This window comes from Ceratotherium simum, chromosome 12 (genome assembly GCF_057802395.1).
Source record: "Ceratotherium simum simum isolate JZ-2026a chromosome 12, ASM5780239v1, whole genome shotgun sequence".
Lineage (NCBI taxonomy): Eukaryota > Metazoa > Chordata > Mammalia > Perissodactyla > Rhinocerotidae > Ceratotherium > Ceratotherium simum.
Window position 1 is genome coordinate 8,734,064 of NC_141911.1, and position 16,699 is coordinate 8,750,762.

General features: G+C 37.7%; 1 protein-coding gene across 2 annotated transcripts in view; it reads right to left on the minus strand.

Moving 5' to 3' along the window:
- The window catches only part of FBXO16 (F-box protein 16), a 57,527-nt gene that overhangs the window by 25,659 nt on the left and 15,169 nt on the right, over positions 1-16,699 (minus strand). For both annotated transcript variants that reach the window (XM_087437375.1, XM_087437376.1), the window contains exons 4-5: positions 4,249-4,455; positions 222-386 (exon numbers count right to left, since the gene is read on the minus strand). In XM_087437375.1, coding sequence (XP_087293501.1) covers positions 222-386; positions 4,249-4,455 — 372 coding nt within the window. The remainder of the gene's footprint in view (positions 1-221; positions 387-4,248; positions 4,456-16,699) is intronic.

Below are 16,699 nucleotides of genomic sequence, written 5' to 3' on the forward strand. Positions count from 1 at the left end.
CTCCTGGGTGGAACTGTGGTTTGAAAGTGTCAGATGAGGGCTCTCAATCAACATGGATCTCTTGAAAAAGGCTGTCAAGCTCTCAGAAAAGGAGAATTTTGAAGTCACAGTATGTTTCATTTGAACCAACCCCCTTCCCCAACTTTGATCATTTAGTCTTAGTTCTAGAATTCCTAAATAGCTGATGTTTGTAAGTGTGATGCTTTTTGCCTCAAATTTACCTTAGGCTTGGTAACATGAAGTTCTTTCACCATTTGAATATAGTGCTTCTTCCATACACCCTGTTCAAAGGGAGTTGGAGAGAAATTGATGTACCAGTTAAACCGTAAACATTTGAGCATCCAGAGCTGATCCAGCTCAGTTAAGTTCTTCCAATGCCAGCTCACCTGGGAAAACAACAATTGGAAAAAAAACAACAAAAATCCTACTCAGTTTACATGCCCACTTTCACTAGGTTTTGAGCTGTCACGCTGGACCTGAGATAACTTTTTTGTCCTTTTCCTCCAAATCACAGCTTAAACAGTTACCTCCTACCTAAACTGCTTCCTATCCAGGCAGAAGGATTTTCTCTAAATGTTAATTCAGACTTAGAATCAGAGACAACTAATATTTATTGAGCATCTACTAACTATCCTCATGGCAACCTAAGGAGGTAAGTATAATTATTACTCTCATATTGCAAATAAGGAAACTGGCTCAGACAGATTTGGAACTTTCTAAAGGTTCCTAAAGGTCATACGAAAGTTATACAAACGTTATAGAAACTCCTGTCTGCACATTGTTTATTCTTTTCATAGTATGTTTCCATTTTCCCTCCATTCTTATGACTTAAGCAAATATAATTTTTTGTGTGTGTGTGAGGAGGATCAGCCCTGTGCTAACGTCTGCCAATCTTCCCCCTTTTTTTTTTCTTTCTTTTTTTTTTTTTTTGCTGAGGAAGACTGGCCCTGGGCTAACATCTGTGCCCATCTTCCTCCACTTTATATGGGATGCCGCCACAGCATGGCTTGCCAAGCGGTGCGCCGGCACGCGCCCGGGATCCGAACCAGGGAACCCCGGGCTGCCGCAGCGGAGCGCACGCACTTAACCGCTTGCGCCACTGGGCCGGCCCATAAATTTTATAAAGGGAAAAGAATTATTGATACTATATGGTGTGTCCTATATAGCCTTTAAGATTCCATAGAGCATAAAGTATTTGTTCTGTACATTCCATTTCCATAGAATTATGGTCAATGCCACACACCCAGCAAATGGTGGAGGTGACCCTACTATGTGTAGCAGTATTTACAACAATTTACTCCAATTTTGAATAAGACTTGCTAGAAACTAGGGTCAAGTTCATATATAAGTTGAGACGGCATTCTGCCTGTTATCTGTCAGAGTTGCAAAGAGAACATCTAACTTTCAAACTCAAATTTCATCCTTGGAAAACTGGCCTCTTTTTCAAGATTAATTAAATAACTAATAACTTTTGAGTGCCAAAAAAATAAGCAGAACACTCTAATGGGCCTTGTTATCCATACATCCATTTATTTATTCCCCTTTCCTCTCTCCTTCCATCCACCATGTACTGTGTTCCTACTATGTTTAGCATTGTTTTATGTGCTGAAGATGAGACATGCAGGAGAGAGGAGGGCACAATTAGAAGAAATAACAGGTCTAGGAGCTGCAAGGAGAAAAAGATCAGAGGATCCGATAGAGCCCTGCAGACAGAAACAGAAATTACATCTACTTTGTTCAACCCAGAAATGAAACAACACTGACCTTAATCCCTATATGGTTAATTAACTCAGAATTCAATGGAAAGGTGAGGTTTTGGAGGGAGAGGATGGGAAGAAAAGTTTCTCAATTCTCACTTCTTTCCTCCTTTTCCTTAGATCTTGCTTAGACCTGGGTATTTAAGTTGGTTTCTTTTCCCCCAGGGTAGATAAAGTTTTTGCTTGTTTTGCTTTTTGGTGTTTCTTTTTTTTTTAAGGTAGACAGAATAAGGAGAATTGAGGGGCAGGTAGGAGCTTTCAAAACTATAAGACCCCCAACCCCCATCTTTTTAAACAGCCCAAAGCTCACTTTAGTGCAATGACTTTATTGTTTACTTTAAATCTAACTGAAGAACAACTGCCTGTGTCCTCACAGTCAGTACTGGGAATAAAACATACTACTTAAATCTTGCAAGACTGACATATGGTGCACATAGATGATAGGATTAGCAATTGCAAATAACATTTCTGTCAAATGATAACATTCTCATTGTGGAAAACTTGGAAAATTCTGAGAAGTTTAAAGAAAAACAATACCCATAACCTCATCCATCAGAGATGACCATTATTAACAACCTGGTAGAGTTCTTTTGCTTTCTTTTTTCTAGGCATGAATGAAACAAAATTGGAAAACTCTATATAATTTAAAATCATGCTTTCTTCATTTTACATATCATAAGCATCTCTGTTCTTCCAAAACATGTTTTATAATGGCTGCATTATAATTCATCATATGGCTGTATAATACTTTCCTGTTATTGGACATTTAGAATGCTATGCTCTTTTGAAAAATTGTTTCAATTTTGGAATAGGTGACATGTATACATTATACTAAATTCAAAGACACAAAGGGACATACGGTAAAAAAGAAGTCTCTCTCCCATCTCTGTCCTCTAGTCACTCATTTCCTTCCCTAGATGTAACCACTGTTACCAGCTTCTTAGGTGTATCCAGAAATATTCTAGGCCTATATTAACAAATATGTCCATATTCTTTTTTATTTTCAAAATGGTAGGACAGTTCTGTACTTTCACTTTTTTTTACTAATGATGTATCTTGGGGATTGTTGCAATTTATTTATACATCTCCCTAATGGTAGACACTTCCATTGTTTCCAAACTTTTCTATTACAAACAATGTTGCAATATTCTTAGACAGACGTAATTTTTGAGTATGTTGAGTATACCCATCAGCCAAAATCCAAGAAGTATAACTGCTGGGTCAAAGGGAATCTTTACTTAAAAATTTAATATCACCAAATTGTTCTCCATGGTAGTTGCACCAATTTATCTACAAACAATATGTGCAAGTTCTTGTTTCCCTACATCCTCACCAGTATAGAATATTATCATTAAAAAAAAAAACTGTCATTGAGTCATGACAGATGGCATGTCATAATGAGGCTAAGCATCTTATATATTTTAGAAATATCTGCATTTCTTTCTGTGAACTACTTGTTCATTTCCTTTGATCATTTTTCTGCTGAGTTGTTCATTGTTTTTTTCTTAATATAAATTTATAGGTGTTCTTTAAAAAATAAGGAAATTAGCCCTTCGTTGGCAATATGTTTTTTCCCTGTTTACAGTTTGGATATATTTATGGTGTTCTTTTCCACAGAGAAAATTTTAATTTTTATAGGCACAATTTAAAATCTTCCTTTCTTTATTCTTGCTTATAAAATATACATAGAAACATAAAATATATATAAAATGAATAAAGCAAGATTTTAAATTACGTATTTTCTTTTAAGGCTTCTGGGTATTATAGAATACTCACAAAGGCCTCCTTCCCCATGTTTTCTTTGAATACTTTCATGGTTTCCTTTGATTTCATATCAATCTTTTATTCTACTAGAATTTATTTTTCAGATAGCTGCCCAATTGTCCCAACATAATTATTGAATAATTCACCTTTCTTACTGCTTACTGGACTCTATGAAAAGACTCAACAAAATGACTACCAGTTTTATACTTAAATAATTTAACTACACTTTAATACATCATGAAATTGCTTCTTAGAAAATAACGGTCAGCTCCTTTTCCAAGGCCTCTGTGAGCATACATGCCCACTCTGAACTCTTTTAGTCTCATACTCTTTTACACATATCTCATTAGCACCTTACTTTGAGGTTTTCTAGTTATGAATGGCCTGCACTATATAATTTAGCATTTTATTGTATTTATATGCTATACAATACAAGACTATCCTGCTGATGAACCATTTCTTCTATGTGTCTTTGCCTCACCAACTAGCTAATACATTTTTTGTGGACATTAATGGTATCTTATACTTCTCCCCCCTGTTTTAGCAGTAAATACAGAGTTAGACACAAAGGAGATGGAGGTTTATCCAAACGACACAGAGTAAACATACTGACCATCTCATCTACTTCTTGGTTTTATGTATGTGCTTTTTTTCCCTTAAGTTATCCAATTTCCGAAATTCCTAGGCTCTCCTTACAAAATGCTGTACCTTGCTTCTTTGCCGTTACCTGTGCACAACGACAAAGGCTTCGGGGGTCCAAGAAAGAAAAGATATATAAAGATAACACCCTTGGAAGCTTGGTAGTAAAATCCAAAGCTTCTGCTGGAATTTTTTCCTGAAGCTTTCGACAGCAGAACTTTTGCTGTGACAGGGAGCAGCGTTCTAACAGGCCTGTCAGGATTCTTCTCCTTTGAGAGTCTGTCCATTTGTCAAACTGGAAAAAAAAGAAAAAGAAAAAAAAGCTCCAGGTTTAGTCTGACACTAGAGATTTATTATGAGGAAGAGATAAAGATAGCATAGAAAGTGAGTTTACTAATTTATTTCTAATGAAAAGCATGTATTTCTTTTCCTAATTAGTAAATTCCACATTTTGCCACCTACCTGTCCTTTTGAACATTTATATGTGTGATCATGTGCAAGAGCTGAGTGTGTACACAGAGGTGCACTTGACCTCAGAATTTGCAGTTACCTAAGAACAGTAAGTTGGGAGCTGGCCATATTCATAAACTGAGAAAATATACACTTATAAAATACAATTTCAAGAGCAGACACCTAGGCAGCCCCTCTCCTTCCAAAGAGTTTCTATATTAGCTTATCAGTGCTTAAAACTTGAAGACCAGCACAGATGTTAGCTCTGGGATAATCTTCCTCAAGCAAAGAAAGAGGAAGAATGGCAACAGATGTTAGCTCAGGGCGAATCTTCCTCAGCAAAACAAAACAAAACAAAAACAAAAACAAAACAAAACAAAAAAACTTGAAGACCAGAAACAAACCTTTGCATTCACAATTGGAGATAAGGTATAACATGCAAATACCCCTAAGAAAGGGAGTTTATTGGGTTAAAGTCCAACTAATGTGTAAATGATTAGAGAGGAAATGTCGATATGTGGACCTAGAAAAAAAAGAGTGCCAGGGCCAACCCCGTGGCTTAGCAGTTAAGAGCACGTGCTCCGCTGCTGGCGGCCTGGGTTCAGACCCCGGGCACACACCTATACACTGCTTCTCCGGCCATGCAGAGGCCACGTCCCACGTACAGCAACTAGAAGGATGTGCAACTATGACATACAACTATCCACTGGGGCTTTGGGGGAAAAAAAAGGAGGAGGATTGGCAATAGATGTTAGCTCAGAGCCGGTCTTCCTCAGCAAAAAGAGGAGGATTAGCACGGATGTTAGCTCAGGGCTGATCTTCCTCAAAAAAAAACAGTGCCAGAGACAGGAAGTAGATGCCAAAGTAATCTGAGGGGTGACAAACAAAAGCTTTGGTTACTTCACAATCTTCCCCAGAGGTAACCCTAATCAGTCCCAAGATCAGTGACTGATCAAAGATAAGAACTTGAGGGCTGGCCAAAACCAAAAGAAAGATTCTTATGGGAACACCTACCACCTGAATAAGCCACTCTACCAGAGGCTAAATCTCTCTTTTCTTCCTTAGCCCCTTAGAGAAGAGAAAATAGGGACATCTGGGGCTACTTGTATTTTGTATACTATTGCATTTCACATACATATATTTATTACAGTTACAATAAAGTAATCAAAATTTTATAATGAACTTTAGTTGTAATCATAAAATACACTGACTACCTAAAAAGGCGTATAAAGCAAAAATGTATTTTTTACAAGCCTTATGACAACTCAACTTCATTATAGTCATATGATGTATTTTTTTAATTAGTAGTGTTAAACAACAAAAAATTCAACTGAGTAAATTTAAAAGATCAAATTGGCTTTATTGAACGATTCATGAATTCGGCAGCATCCCATCTAGGAAAGAGAAAGGAGCTCCACTGAGCTGCAGAAAGGAAAGGTATTGAGGTAATTAGGAAAAGTTTTTAAAGGTTTTTAAAGAGAATGTGGAAGAAAGGAAATTATTAGCAAAGAATGCATTGTTCTAGGCAAGGTTGCCCACCTAAAGGGAACAGAAGGGGTCTATCAGTGGATCACCTCCTAGCACTGACCAGGAAATTCCAGGTTGCCTGGTTAAAAGTCACATTCCTGGGAAGGTTGAAACTGCAGTGAGGTTAGGTATTAAGTTTTGATGGTCCTTAGCATAAGTGACTCCATTTTGGGGCTGTTGTCTTCTTTTTAACAGTAGGAATACTTCTTGATTAAAACTATTCACTATCGGGAGGTGATGTCAGCATCATGGTGGAGTGAGTTGTACCCTTTGTCTCTCCCCTCTAAGTTACAACTAAACAGACATTCATTAACCAACAGAGGATTCCCTACACAACACAACAGGAAGCCTGAGAGATCCACGCAGCTATACATGTGAAGGTGGGTGGACTGGATCCCCAGGAAGCAGTGGAACTAGGGAAGCAGCCCTCTCCCCCTCCCTGGTGGCAGCGATCCAGGTCTTGGATCCTCACACAGCAGCCGGCATGACTGTGAGTGGAGGTGGGGGCAGCCTGGGCCACAGGCAAGTGCTTTTGGAATGGTAGCCTGGCCAGTGGGAGTGCCCACCAAGCTGCAGTAGCCCTGCCCATAACCAAAGCTCCCCACTGAGTGGCGGCAGCTCAGCACCCGAGAAGGCACCCCGCCCACCAAGCGCAGCAGCCTGCAAACCTGCACACTGAGCGCAGCACCTGGCCTGCAGGAAGGCACCCTGCCCACGCAAGTGCAACTTGCCAAACGGCAGCAGCTCAGCCCATGTGAAAGGGCCCCACCCGCTAAGCACAGCAGCCCGCAGGACCCACCCAGAAGCACAGCACCAGCCTGCATGAAAGCACCCTTCCTGCCTAGCACAGCACCTCAGCTGAACCCACCTGCCAAGTGCAGCGGCCCCACTTGCATGAGCGAGACCTGCTGAGTGGCTGTGGCCAGGTCTTGTGAATGCAGAGCGGCTCAACAGGCACAACTACCAGCAGATGGAGCAGGAACAGAAAATACAGCTCCTGCCCATCCCCAGCAGTGGCAGGTGGAATCTGCGACCTGATACTACCAAAAACGCACCAGCAGAGCATCAATTCATCAAACACCATGAAGAACTACAGTAACACTGCAGAGCAAAAGGAAAATGACAAGTCTCCAGAAACCAATCCTGAAGTCACAGAGATTTACAATCTAAATGACGGAGAACTCAAAATAGCTGTCATAAAGAAACTCAACGAGTTACAAGAAAACACAGAAAGACAGTTTAATGAGCTCAGGAATAAAATTAATGAACAGAAGGAATACTTCACCAAGGAGACTAGAGCTCTAAAAAAACTATACAGAAATTCTGGAGATGAAGAACATAATTAATGAGATAAAAAATAATGTAGAAAGCACAAAAAATAGAGCAGATCTTATGGAGGACAGAATTAGTGAATTAGAAGACAGAAATATGGAAATGCTTCAGGTGGAGGAGGAGAGAGAACTAAGATTTTTAAAAAATGAAGAAATTCTTCAAGAAATATCCAACTCAATTCGTAAAAGTAACATAAGAATTATGGATATTCCAGAGGGAGAAGAGAGGGAAAAAGGAGAAGAGAGCTTGGTCAAAGAAATAATAGCTGAGAACTTCCCAAACCTGGGGAAGGAAATAGACTTACAAGTACATGAAGCCAATAGAACTCCTAATTACATCAATGCAAAAAGACCTTCTCCAAGGCATATAATATTAAAACTGGCAAAAGTTAATGACAAAGAAAAAAATATTACATGCAGCAAAGCAGAAGAAAATAACCTACAAAGGAACCCCTATCAGGCTTTCTGAGGATTTCTCAGCAGAAACCTTACAGGCTAGGAGAGAATGGAATGATATATTCAAAATAATGCAAGACAAAATCTTTCAGCCAAGAATACTCTATCCAGCGAAATTATCCTTCAGATTTGACAGAGAAATAAAAGCTTTCCCAGATAAACAAAAGCTGAGGGAGTTCATCACCACTAAACCTGCCTTAAGAGAAATGATGAAAGGAGCCCTCCTACCTGAAACATAAAAGGCAAAGGCCTACAAAGCTTTGATCAAGGAGATAGACAAACGAAATCAGAAAACTGCAGCTCTCTATTAGAATAGGTTAGCAAACACTTATTTATAACATAAAAGACAAAGGGAAGGAAAGCATCAAAAATAACTATAATCACTTCAATTTAGTCACAAACTCACAACACAAAAAAGAATAATTTGTGGCCACAATAACTCAGAAAGAGAAGAGGAAAGGGATGGACCTGCTTAGGCTAATGAAGATAAGAGGCTACAGAAAATGGACTATTTCATCTATGAGATCTTTTATACAAACCTCATGGAAACCACTAAACAAAAAAGTCACAGCAGAGCCACAAATCATAAATAAAGAGAAAACTGAGAAAACCATCACAGAAAACCACCAAACTGAAATGGAAGCCACAAAGACAAGGGAAAAGAAACAATGGAAATATAGAACAACTGGAAAACAAGAGATAAAATGGCAATATTAGACCCTCATATATCAATAATCACTCTAAATGTAAATGGATTGAATTCTCCAATCAAAAGACACAGAGTGGCTGGATGGATTAAAAAACAAGACCCAAGGGGCTGGCCCGGTGGCATAACAGTTAAGTTTGTGCACTCCACTTTGGTGGCCCAGGGTTTGCTGGTTTGGATCCTGGGTGCAGACCTATGCACCACTCATCAAGCCATGCTGAGGTGGCGTCCCACATAGAGCAACTAGAAGGATGTACTACTATGACATACAACTATCTACTGGGAAAAAGGAAAACAGGAGGAAGATTGGCAACAGATGGTAGCTCAGGGCCAATCTTCCTCAAAAAAAACAAGACCCAACAATATGCTGCCTCCAGGAAACACAGCTCAGCTCTAAAGACAAACACAGGCTCAGAGTGAAGGGATGGAAGATGATACTCCAAGCAGATGGAAAGCAAAAGAAAGCAAGTGTTGCCATTATTATATCAGACAAAGCAGACTTCAAGATAAAACAGATAATGAGAGATAAAGAGGGGCAGTATATAATGATAAAAGGGAAATTCCACCAAGAGGACACAACACTTATGAATATATGTGCACGTAACAGAGGAGCACCAAAGTATATAAAGTGACTATTTACAAACATAAAGGGAGAATTGACAGCAACATAATAATAGTAGGGGAACTCAACACCCTACTTACAACAATGAATAGATCATCCAGATAGAAAGTAAACAAGGAAATAGTGGAATTAAGTGAAACACTAGACTAGATAGACTTAATAGATATACATAGAACACTACATCCAAAATCAGCAGATACATTCTTCTCAAGTGCATATGGAACATTCTCAAAGATAGACCATAAGTTGGGAAACAAGGCAAGCCTCAATAAATTTAAGAAGACTGAAATTACATCAAGCATCTTTTCTGACCACAATGCCATGAAACTAGAAATCAACTACAAGAAAAAAGCTGGGAAAGTCACAAATATGTGGAGACTAAACAACGTGTTACTGAGCAACCATTGGATCAATGAAGAAATCAAATACCTGGAGACAAATGAAAATGAAAACACAATGTACCTAGTCTTATAGGATGCAGCAAAAGTGGTACTAAGAGGGAAATTTATAGCAATACAGGCCTCTCCTAACAAACAAGAAAAATCTCAAATAAGTAATTTTAAACACCTAACAGAACTAGAAAAAGAACAAACAAAGCCCAAACTCAGCAGAAGGAGGGAAATAATAAAAATTAGAGCAGAAATAAATGAAACAGAGACTGAAAAAACAATAGAAAGGATCAATGAAACTAAGACCTGGTTCTTTGAGAAGATAAACAAAACTGAAAAACCCTCAGCCAGACTCACTAAGAAAAAAAAGAGAGAAGGCTCAAATAAATAAAATTAAAAATGAAAGAGGAGAAATTACAACAGATACCACAGAAATACAAAGGATTATAAGAGAATACTATGAAAAATTATATGCCAACAAATTGGACAATCTAGAGGAAATGGATAAATTCTTAGATTCATACAACCTCCCAAAATTGAATCAAGAAGAAATAGAGTACCTGAATAGACCAATCAGAAGTAAAGATATTGAAACAGCAATCAAAAACCTCCCAAAAAACAAAAGTCCAGGACTAGATGGCTTCTTTCGAGAATTCTACCAAACATTCAAAGAAGATTTAATACCTGTCCTTCTCAAACTATTCCAAACAATTGAAGAAGATGGGACTCTTCCAACTCATTCTATCAGGCCAACATCATGCTGATACCAAAACCAGACAAGGGCAACAAAAAAGGAAAATTACAGGCCAATATCACTGATGAACACAGATACAAAAATCCTCAACAAAATATTAGCAAATTGAACAGGGCAATACATTAAAAAGATCACACATCATGATCAAGTAGGATTTATACTAGGTTGCAGGGATGATTCAACAACCGCAAATCAATCAATGTGATAACACCACATTAACAAAATGAGGAGCAAAAATCACATGATCATCTCAATAGATGCAGAGAAAGCATCTGACAAGATCCAACATCCATTTATGATAAAAACTCTCAATAAAATGGGTAGAGAAGGAAAGTACTTCAACATAATAAAGGCCATGTAAGGCAAACCCACAGCCAGCATCATACTCAATGGGGAAAAACTGAAAGTCATCCCTCTGAGAACAGGAACAAGACACAAGGGTGCCCACTCTCACCACTTTTATTCAACACAGTACTGGAGGTTTTGGCCAGAGCAATTAGCAATAAAAAGAAATAAAAGGTATCCAAATTGGAAAGGAAGAAGTAAAACTCTCACTGTTTGTGGATGACACAATTCTATATATAGAAAACCCTAAGGAATCCACCAGAAAACAATTAGAAATAATCAACAACTACAGCAAAGTTGCAGGCTACAAAATCACAAATCAGTGGCATTTCTATACAGTAATAATGAACTAGCAGAAAGAGAAGTCAAGAATACAATATCAATTACAATCATGACAAAAAGAATAAAATATCTAGGAATAAATTTAACTAAGGAGGTGAAAGACCTATACACTGACAACTATAAGACATTATTGAAAGAAACTGAAGAAGACATAAAGAAATGGAAAGATATTCCATGCTCGTAGACTGGAAGAATAAACATAGTTAAAATGTCCATATTACCTAAAGCAATCTACAGATTCAATGCAATCCCAATCAGAATCCCAATGACATTCTTCACAGAAATAGAACAAAGAATCCTCAAATTTATATGCAACAACAAAACACCCTGAATAGCCAAAGCAATCCTGAGAAAAAGGGACAAAGCTGGAGGCATCACAATCCCTGACTTCAAAATATACTAAAGCTATAGTAATCAAAACAGCATGGTAGCACAAAACACATTAGTAGCACAAAAAACAGACACACAGATCACTGGAACAGAACTGAAAGCCCAGAAGTAAACCAGACATCTATGGACAGCTAATCTTTAACAAAGGAGCCAAGAACATATAGTGGAGAAAGGAAAGTCTCTTCAATAAACAGTATGGGAAAACTGGACAGCCACATGCAAAAGAAGGAAAGTAGACCATTATCTTTCGCCATACACATTAACTCTAAACGGATTAAAGACTTGAATGTAAGACCTGAAACCATAAAACTTCTAGAAGAAAATATAGGCAGTACATCCTTTGACATTGAGCATCTTTTCAAATACCATGTCTACTCAGGCAAGGGAAACAAAAGAAAAAATAAACAAATGGGACTACACCAGACTAAAAAGCTTCTGCAAGACAAAGGAAATCATGAACAAAACGAAAAGACAACCCACCAACTGGGAGAAAATATTTGCAAATCATACATCCAACAAGGGGTTAATTTCCAAAATATATAAAGAACTCATATAACTCAACAACAAAAAAACAACCCGATCAAAAAATGGGCAGAGGATATGAACAGACATTTTTCCAAAGAAGATACACAGATGGCCAACAGGCACATGACAAAATGTTCAACATCACTAATTATTAGGGAAATGCAAATCAAAACTACAATGAGATATCACTTTATACCCATCAGAATGGCTATAATTAACAAGACAAAAAATAACAAATGTTGGAGAGGATGTGGAGAAAAGGGAACCCTCATACACTGCTGGTGGGAATGCAAACTGGTGCAGCAGCCACTATGGAAAACAGTATGGAGATTTCTCAACAAATTAAAAATAGAAATACCACATGATCCAGCTATCCCACTACTGGGTATTTACCCAAAGAACTTGAAATCAATGATCCAAAGAGATTTATGCACCCTTATGTTCACTGCAGCATTATTCACAATAGCCAAGACGTGGAAGCAACCCAAGTGCCCATCAACTGATGAATGGATAAAGAAGATGTGGTGTATATATACAACAGAATACTACTCAGCCATACAAAAAGACAAAATCATCCCATTTGCAACAACATGGATGGAGCTTGAGGGTATTATGTTAAGCAAAATAAGCCAGACAGAGAAAGACAAACACCGTATAATTTCACTCATATGTGAAAGATAAACACATGGATAAGGAGAACAGATTAGTGGTTACCAGAGGGGAAGGGGGTGGGGGGGAGGGCAAAAGGGGTAAAGGGGCAAATATGTATTTTGACGGATAAAAACTAGACTATTGGGTGTTAGCAAGATGCAGTGTAAACAGCACTGATAAATAATGATGTATACCTGAAATTATACAATGTTATAAAGCAATATGACCTCAATAAAATAATTTTTTAAAAATATAATGAGTATTCTGAACTCTAAAAAGACAAAAAACTATTCACCATCATAGATCTATTCAATGACCCATGAATCTCACTTTGGGGACTAGAATTTAAGAGGGAAAAAAATCCCCAGAATGAAAAAAAAAAAACCCAAACCTTAACTTACAAATAAATGATTAAAATTTATTCATGTGTGAGTGTTCCCTGATTTCCCCTGTCTTTGTCTCTACACAATCCATATCTCCAACTCCCACAAAAGCAGACTTCTTTCCTTTTGGGATGGATTATCAGAATGACCAGAGAGAAGCCCATCCGGAAGGGCTACGCCCAGGGATGGAGCAGGCCCAAGAAGCTGCACTGATCTCTACAATAAAGAGCCAAGGCAGGAGGGGAGGGAGAGAAGAGCTGCGGGGCTTTGGCTTTTTGGGAGTTGGGTGTTCAGACTGTAATTGCCTCGATGGCAGTTAGAGTGTGAGAGAACTGAGGAGTGAAGGAAAAAGATCTCAGAAGTCCTGTTATGAGTTTTAAACTGGATCCCCTATGATTTTTCTTTGAGAGACAAAATGAAAATGGGTATTCATTTTTTAAATTACTTTTAGGCAGTGCTGTGTGGCTCTGCAGAAACTGAGCTACGTAGGACCCAGGAGAATTATGGTTACAAAAAAATTTTCATGAGATATTATTATCACTGGAAGAAATCAGAGAAAACCCAAAAGGCCTAACAATAGGGGATCAGCTAATCAAACTGTAATATAGCAACAGGATAAGGGCAAGTATGACATTACAGATTGATGGTGGGTTTGGGAATGAGGCCATTGGGAGTCTCACATCCTATATTCTATTATTTCTAATACTCTTTAGAAATAAATCACTAAATTCCAGCTCCACCACTAACAACCTCTCAATTTCCTCATTTACACACTAAGAATAATTATATCTAAATTGTAGGGTTGTGAGGATTAAATAAAATAATATATGTGTGAAATTCTTAGTAGAGCTCATGACTCATTGTAGACATGGCAGCTATTATAATAAAAGACCAAAGTGATGTTAAAAATAATAAATACATGGGTTAAATCAATGTAAAAAGAATATATATGCAAACAATTAAATTAAAAGACATAAAATTACCATGTTTGTACATTGGCAAGGATGGGAAGTACATTTAGAATGACTGAGGTTAGCTCATGTACTTTCATTGATGCCCACAAAAACAGAATGGGCTCAAATTGAGGAACAGTGATTTAAAATGAATATAAAAAAACATTAGGATTGTAAAATGCTTAAGAAATCTATAAAAGGAAACACTAAAACATTTTCCTCTAGAGATTAAAAAGATAATTACATTGGTTCCTCATTTATTTCCCTGATTACAATGGTCGAAGGTAATTTAAATTTGACTTTGATAGGTATTCTTTGCCTCTAGGGATTTTCCTTTCTAATTGTGTTTGTTTAGGCTAATAGGAACTGAATTTGCATTCCTCGAACTCCTACTAATTGAAGGTGGGTAGATGACTCAGAAGAATGCTTAACAGTTGGGGAAAATCCCTTTGGAATTTAAAAGGTGCTAAAAATAATCCAAAAAGTAAATGATCCCTAGAAGAGTTAACTCCACAGGAATTCGATAATCTCCCACATCTCTTGCATCACCTCTCAAGTAAAAGTACCCAGAACATAGCAGCCACGGATCCAAAGTGTGAGACTGAGGAGCAGCTAGGACCATTCTCCTATCCTGGTATCTTGTATGGTACCTCACGTCACAGTGAGTTCCTTTTTTACATTACATTACATTACAACACATTACATTACATTATATTACATTATACTACATTATATATTATAATCATAATTATATTTTATAATTATTTTTAATGTCTTTTTATAGGGCTTTCTTGACTCAACAGAATTGTGAAAATCCTATTTTCGGAGCAGTTGTTACAAGGATTCTTGCTGCAGTTTCAGGAAGTGAGGCCAGTTGCTAGAGCCATCAGGTTCCACTCATCTCACACTCAATGGCAAGGAAAAGTTCACAGGGTTCGGGGGGACAAGATGAAGAGGGAGGCTTGTTATTTTTTGCCTATTGGTTGCATTATCTTAATCTGGTTGAGTTTCTGAGTCCTATTATCAAAAACTTAATTTCACAATTAAAGTATGAATACATTGTTGTTTTAAAAGTTTCAAATAGGTACACACAGAGTTGAACATGAAAATCCTCTTGAACCACTCCTCCCTGACAAATCTCACTGCAGTCCCCAGAAATAACCCTGTTCTGTTCGTGCATTTCTATGCATTTACTTACACATATATCTATCAATATGGAAGCAGTTAAGTAAATTAGAGCATACCTATCCTGTGGAATACCACACAGCAGTTTAAAAATCAAACAAAATATAGCCATAAATGTCCTTATATGTAATGAATTCCAGAGCATATTGTTTTCTCATTCATTCATGGTAGGATGGACATACCATGATCTATTTACTCAATTTACTACTGATACCATCTAGGTTGTTTCCAATACAAAAAAAAAAAACAACCCTGCAATATCCTGGAACATGCCCTTTCATGTCCCATGTGAATATTTCTCTAGTACAGATAAACAAAAGTGGAATTACAGGTACAAAGGATATTTGCATTTAAAAACTTAATAGATGCTGTCAAATTGTCTTTTAAAAGTCTGCATCATTTTACATTCCCTCCAATTGTGTTTAAGCATATTCTCCTACTCCCTAATGAATTCTTACTAACATTAGATATTATCTATCATTTCAATTTTTACCACGTAGACAAAGGGGGGAGGGGTTAGGAATCTCATTGTTTTAATTTGCATTCCTCTAATTCCTTTAATTTTAGTAAAATAGAGTATATTTTATATGTTTATTGGCCATTTATATATTTTTGTATATTTCTCATTCTTCTATATTAGCCCATTATTGTGTAGCGGTATTTGTATTTTTCTTGTTGATTTGTAGAAAGTCTTTATATACCCCAGATATTAATCTTTATCTATCATGACATTTACAAAATATTTTCCCCTGTTTCTCTTTTTATTTTTTGACTTTTTTTTTGTGTGTGTGAGGAGGACTAGCCCTGAGCTAACATCTGATGCCAATCTTCCCCTTTTTCTTGAGGAAGATTGGCCCTGAGCTAACATCCGTGCCCATCTTCCTCTACTTTACCTGGGACACCGCCACAGCGTGGCTTGACAAGTGGTGCATCGGTGCGTGCCCGGGATCCAAAGCTTCGAACCCTGGGCTGCAGAAGTGGAGCATGCGCACTTAACCGCTTGCGCCACTGGGCCGGCGGCCCCGTTTCTCTTTTGAATTTTAACTCTGAGTATGGTTGTTTCCAGCAAGTTAAAAGTAACGCCATCCAGGGGCTGGCCCTGTGGCTTAGTGGTTAAGTTTGGCATGTTCCACTTCAGTGGCTCAGGTTTGGTTCCCGGGCGTGGATGTACACCATTCACTGGTGGCCATGCAGTGGTGGTGACCCACATACAAAACAGAGGAAGACTGGCACAGATGTTAGCTCAGGGCAAATCTTCATCAAGCAAAAAGAGAGGAAGATTGGCAACAGATGTTAGCTCAGGGTGACTCTTCCTCAGCAAAAAAAAAAAAGTAATGCCATCCACTTTTTTCAAATTCTTCATAATATTACTATTATTTCTATTCACAAGAAAGATGTTGAGGAAAAGTTTGAGATGCTTTCTTTTCAACTAAAATACTTCTGCTGTTGTTTTCTGTCTATTGGGAGGCAATTGCCTTTTCTAACAGGAACTGAAGGGCAGAGAAGATTTGAGAGATAAAGGACTAAGTA